Here is a 6,351-nt window from a genome sequence, read left to right as displayed (position 1 = left end):
AGTTTGGTACTAACAATAAAATTTTATCAACAAAAGTTTCAAAGTTTGTCAACAATAAAAGATTCAAAATTTAGTTTAGAGGGTTTAACCTTGCAACTGGCGCCAATTTTATAATTAATGCAATTGGCACCAAACTTTTATATTTAAAAACAAAACATGATCTGTTAATAATTGGTGCACTAACTCAACAATACCAAAAACTCTCGTGCAGTGCGCGCATCACGGAAGGTTCACATACCATCCTAATTATAGTACAAGAGCCAAGAGGGTAAAAAAGGCAGTTATTTCACCCTAATTTTTGATTTCTTAATTGAAAACTAGGTATAATTACTAGTCAAAATTGATGAGTCTGCCAAGTATAGGTAGGGGGAACAAAAATGGTGGCTGTTTCAAAACGTTAAAAATAATTGGAAGATTATTGATTGACCGTGTGTATAGATGAATGGAATATGGTCCGGGTGCTTTAAAAAAAAAAACTCAAATAGTAGATAATTATACTATTTTATTGAGCCAACGTTTCGCCCCACGTTGCAGCGCTTCGTCAAGGCTGTTTTGACGGCAGTCGAAGACAAAGTATCACTTTTTGACTCAAAGACAAGTAATACTTTGTCTTTGACTGCCGTCAAAACAGCCCTTACGAAGCCCTGCAACGTGGGGCGAAACGTTGGCTCAATAAAATAGTATAATATCTACTATTTGAGTTTTTTTTTACCGCACCCGGAACATATTCCATTCGGTTAAAAATAATTAATTTTTTATTCGGAGCTCTATATCTTTACAACTACCAACAACAATAGAAAACCTAAGAGGGCATCATTTATAGTACTAAGTTAATTAACTAAAATGTAAGCCCTAATAGAGCAATTCACCTTCAATAGTTCTCGAGATATAGCTATTTAAAATGCAACATTTCATAAAAATGTAGTATGGAACATCAGTAGTTAGTTAATTTATTTTGAGAAATCTATATCTCAGGAGCTATATGACGTACAGATGTCGATTAGCACTCAAATTAAAGCTAGTTTAATGAGCTATAAATAAGTTTATGATGTTTATTTTCGCAGGAGAAGTAGTTTTCATGAAATTTGCTCAAATAAATTGATTTATAGCTGTTCAGACAAATTTTCATTTGCCAAATTAATATTCATATGTAAATATCATAAAAACTACTACTCCTACGAAGATAAATGTCATAAACTACTTTATAGTAAGTAAAATTTCCTTTATTTTGAGTGTTGGTTCAAAGATATATTTTTTCAAAACGCCAAAATTTTATACGAACAACTAGAAATTAATATTTTGTGAGTTTATTTTGTCAAATATGATAAAAAATACTAATCCTATAAAGAAAAAAGGTATAAACTACTTTATATTAAATTTAACTAGCTTTAATTTGAGCGCTGACAGACATATGTACATCCAATGGTTTCTCGAATAACGTTTTTCATAAATCAAACTTATTGTCCGAACAACTATAAATCAATTTATTTTAGCAAATATCATAAAAAATACTATTCCTAGGAAGGTAAAGGTCATAAACTACTTTATATTACATTAAACAAGCTTTAATTTGATTACTAATATACACTTGTACGTCGAATGGTTATTGAGATATAGATTTCTTAAAATAGATTCACTAACTACTAATGTTTTAGTACATTTTTATGAAATGTTGCTTTTTAAAAGGCAATATCTCGAGAACTATTGGACTTAAATAGCACTATCAGGGCTCATATTTCAGCAAATTTCCTCTTCTTTAAATGACGTTCTTTTAAAATTTCTAGTGTTGTTGGTAGTTTTTTATTATATAGAGATATAGAAAGAAAAATTAATGTTTTTTAAGGTTTTGAAACAGCCACCATTTTTTATTCCCTCTACCTATACTTGGCAGACTCATCAGTTTTGACTTGTAATTATACATAGTTTTCAATAAAGTAATCAAAAATTGGGGTGAGATAACTGCCTTTTTCTCTTCCCGGCTCTTGTACTATAAGTTGCAGGGTCCGATTAAGGTGGTTAATAACACGTAGCTAACGCCAGTGGATTATTATTGGAACAGAGAGGGAAGTTCCGCTGGTCGTAAACATCAAAAATATTAAATGTTGATATTTATAAGTTAAACTTCAACTTAAGCGAGAAAGAAGTAAGCGTGAAGAAAAAGAAATTTTCTCTCTTAAAAGATGGTTAATATTATAAACTAACCTGTATGCTTATCGACGTACAGTCTGGTCGAGAAGTAATTGTTCCCGCCTTTTTTGGTGGAGCTAACATATAACCTAAAAATTTAGTTCTCATTGCTCTCAGCCATAGAAATAACTTGTTTTCTTTTGCTAAATGATCTCCATGTATGCAGGTTCACTAAGCATCGGTATGGTAGGAGCTGCACTTGTGTGGTATGCGCCACTCATGCTGCTTCTTGTGTCCGACAAGTCACCTATCCCAATGACAACCTCGCAGACTTCCTGGCTGGTGTCTTCCATTGAGGGTGGTAGTATTTTGGCCACCATACCGGCTGGAATGCTAGCTAATAAGTATGACTTTTGAATCGCATTTAATGTTTTTATGTTTATCAAAAGTAGAATGACTTTTTTTGCTGCACATATATTTTTAAGCAATTTTGTTTGTCTATGTTAAAGAATTCTTCAAAACAACATCCAAAAATTTACAAGAATAAATTTATAAGTCAATATCTTCTTCTTCTATTGGCACAACAGCCACAATTTTTATTTTTCTCCTGCATAGTTACAGAGATCCTTAGTTGCCAAAGATCTCGTCCCACTTCATATCTTCCTTCATCAGCCCTTTGACCAGAGTTGGGCAAAAATTATCCGATTGACAACAGACGAATTCTTTTTTATTCGAAGTTTTTATTCGATTGACGAGAGACGAATACATTTTTATTCGAATAAAAATATGATTAAACAATCAGAATACTTTTTTATTCGAATATTTAAAATACTATTTCAATCGAATAAAAAATTAGTCTAATGAAAAATTATTCGAATAAAAAATTAGTCGAATACATATTATTCGAATAATTTTTTTTTTTTTTTAAATTCACTTATTTTTTTACTACCTTCAATTTCTAATGTATGAGGGTCCTATTTCACATATTCAGACGAGTACAAAATGAAAAAGCTATCAATTTTAATGTCCCATATCGATTTATTTTAATTTCTAATACATAGGAGCCAATTTTTAGGTTTCCGGATATGCAGATTATGAAAATGCTATCTATTTTAACATGGCATATTGATTGATTTTAATTTTCTTGATTTCTTTACATGTTGCGGCCCCTTTATACGTTCTGAGGAATTCAGAATATGAAAAAGATATCGATTTTAAGATCACGTATTGATTTATTTTTTAATGGAATATGGGTCCGGGTGCGGTCATGCGGTTTTTGACCGCACCCGGATCATATTCCATTCATCTATACACACGGTCAATCAATAATGTTCCAGTATGATTTATTTTTACTTTTCTGATTTCTAACATGTTAGGGTCCCTTTACACGCTTTGAGGAATGCAGAATATGAAAATTATGTCGATTTTAAGATCTCGTATCGAGTTATTTTTACTTTTCCGATTTCTAACATGTTAGGGTCTCAGAAAAGTTAAAATTAATCTATACGTGATCTTAAAATATATCTCTGTATAGCTGTAAGACAAAAAATGTCGTCTTTATACAAATACAAACGTATTCGGATGGTTAATCATTTAATTTTTTCGAATAAGAGATTATTTTTCTATAAAATGGACGAATATAAAAGTATTGAAATGGTTATTCGATTTGTTTTGCCCAAATAATTGATTATTCGTGTAAAATAATGACGAATGAAAAAGTATTCGGAGGTTAATCATATGTTTTGTATAATAATTGATTATTCGAGTAGAAAATTCATGAATAAAAATCATTCGTCTCTCGTCATTCGAATAATATTTGCCCAACACTGGCTTTAACCAACCACATGGGACAATCTTGTACGGCCTATTGGCTAATCTATATTCACTCATCTCATAACATGGCCAAGCTTTTATACTGCTTGTATTTTAATATGAGAGATACTAATTTTCAAGTAGATCGGAAACAGTTTGTTGTTTTTACTTTATCTCGCTTATGAGTCTAATGATCCTTCTCAAAATTACTCTTTCAAACCTGTCTAGCAGTTTTATGATTTTATTGTTGAGAGTCCACATTTCTCCAACATACGTGACTGCTTGTCTTATGAGGGTTTTGTACAGCATAAACTCAGTTGTGTGATTCAAAAGGTTACTTTTAATTATAATTGAGATTGAGAAATAGGCTCCATTTCCTACCGAAGTTCTCCTTCTCACCTCTTCTTCCTTGTTTTAAATATTGATAATAATGGAGCTAAAGTAAAATAAATCAACATATATAAATAAAAATAGATATTTGTGTCCATATATTTCACTTTGCAGTTACAACTATTCATGTTGGCTGTGTAGAGCGGCGTCCGAATCAATGGAGCACATTACATCAAGATGCCAAGTACTTTCTGTGTAGGAGTATTTAGTGAGGCACAACAGATAGGCTAAAACTGTCCTTCAAGAATTATCCAAAAATGTCGTGTTTTACTTCAATGGACGGTCATTAGCACTAGAAGTGGAGATATAGTGCAGTGCGTGGCAACGTTTCTTCAGGACGTCCTGGATAAGAGAGTTGTGGCAGGTGATATCCTCAAACTTCTGGGGAAGGTGAGACAGTGACCAGAAAGGAAGTATGAGGACAATCTTGTGTTCTGCCAGAAGTACACCCAAAGACTACGTGGGGGTTCAAACTAAATTTTTTTTTTTTTTTAATTTCATATTTGTACTCTTTTGTATAATAAAGTAAATTTAGTTAATAAGGTTAAGCATTTAGGTTAAGGTTAAGTCAACATATAAGCTTTCGTTGTTTTATTAATTGATAAGAATTCTTTTTTTTCCCCTTTTTCATTCTGAGGAAATATATTTCTTCTTATTGTTAAACTTTTGTGCACATAGTTCTGCTGTTCTGCTGTTACCTTTCTTATGTCTATACACTGCTTTCAACTTGTTAATTTACCTATGTTTTTTTTTGTTGTTTACGGAATATTACGATAATTCAACAGGTGGGCAGATAAGACCCCTAGGTTTTCTGTTATCTACATGTAAAAGTATTCGCCAGTGGTCACAATTCGATATTTGTTTATATTCGGTATATTGTTTCGGGGTTTTCGTTATTTCCAAGGAAAAAAATAACGTGGCGCCTAAGGAGTAATTTATTCTTTATCGTTTTGTCATTTTTTCAGCTTTTGCGATTATATATTGTTTTCTTTAACTCACCCCCTTCTCCGCTGAGCGTGAGCAAGTATAAATGATAAATATATAACTAAAGATAAGTAAAAATTTGCGGTTATAATATATACATAAATTGTTAAACTCGGGGGTGGTGGACACAAATAAAATGTTTTTACTGTTTTATTAGCTACGGTTAAATAACATAAAACGTTCTAAATGTAGTGAGAACAAACAATCCAACTAAGCCTTGGTTGCAACTTACTAACCATCCACTCACTGGCAACTGCCACTATTAGACCAAGTACATAAAGGTTAGAAAACTATGATCGATATATTCACCGTTTGCCACAGAGCAACCTGTATATAGTAAAAAATAAATTTTTACATCTCGCTTTAACATAAATGGTGTTGAAAGATATGAAGAGTTTAAGTATTATAAGAAAATAAAGGCTCCATGAAAAGAGTAATATTAAAATTAAGTAAGAGGAGAGAACTAAATAACAAAATAAATACAAAAATCAATGGTATCTATCAATAGTAAATATATGTACAAAATGAAAATGATTAAAAATAAAGTAATGAAAGAAGTGAGAAATAAAATGTATATGAGGTAATTAATTATGTATGTATAGTTATAGGTAATTAAATATGGAAATAAATTAATAGGATTAAGGAAATTAAAATATAAAGTTATGAATTGCAAAAGAAACAAACAAATATGAATATTTTGATTTAATAACAATAGTGTAAATTAAAGTTAAGGAAAAAAAAAAGAAAGAAAATATATTTATTCTTAATATACTTACATATTCAATTACCTATATATACGAATATTTTCACTCTTTTTTTTTTTTTTAAATAAATTCACATTATTATTTTTTTTTTCCGCCCACTTTTGAACATATTATTTCATCTTTAAAACCTTTTCTTACACATTTGTCGTCCCCCACCTATATTACGTTTCCTCTTCATCTTCCGGTACTTCGTTATTCGATAATTCGTTGGTTCATAAATATTTTTAATTCTTCCTATCACCTTTTGTCATCACCCTCTCACACACTTTCTTCT

General features: G+C 30.9%; 1 protein-coding gene across 1 annotated transcript in view; it reads left to right on the top strand.

Moving 5' to 3' along the window:
• The window catches only part of LOC106681844 (facilitated trehalose transporter Tret1), a 16,949-nt gene that overhangs the window by 842 nt on the left and 9,756 nt on the right, over positions 1 to 6,351 (top strand). Inside the window, exon 2 of the mRNA XM_014422380.2 lies at positions 2,354 to 2,531. Within this exon, the coding sequence (XP_014277866.1) occupies positions 2,354 to 2,531 (178 nt within the window). The remainder of the gene's footprint in view (positions 1 to 2,353; positions 2,532 to 6,351) is intronic.

Source organism: Halyomorpha halys, unplaced genomic scaffold (assembly GCF_000696795.3).
Source record: "Halyomorpha halys isolate HHAL.00 unplaced genomic scaffold, Hhal_1.1 Scaffold370.1, whole genome shotgun sequence".
Lineage (NCBI taxonomy): Eukaryota > Metazoa > Arthropoda > Insecta > Hemiptera > Pentatomidae > Halyomorpha > Halyomorpha halys.
Note: the sequence above shows the minus strand (reverse complement) of the source record. Positions and strands in the feature narration are given on the sequence as shown.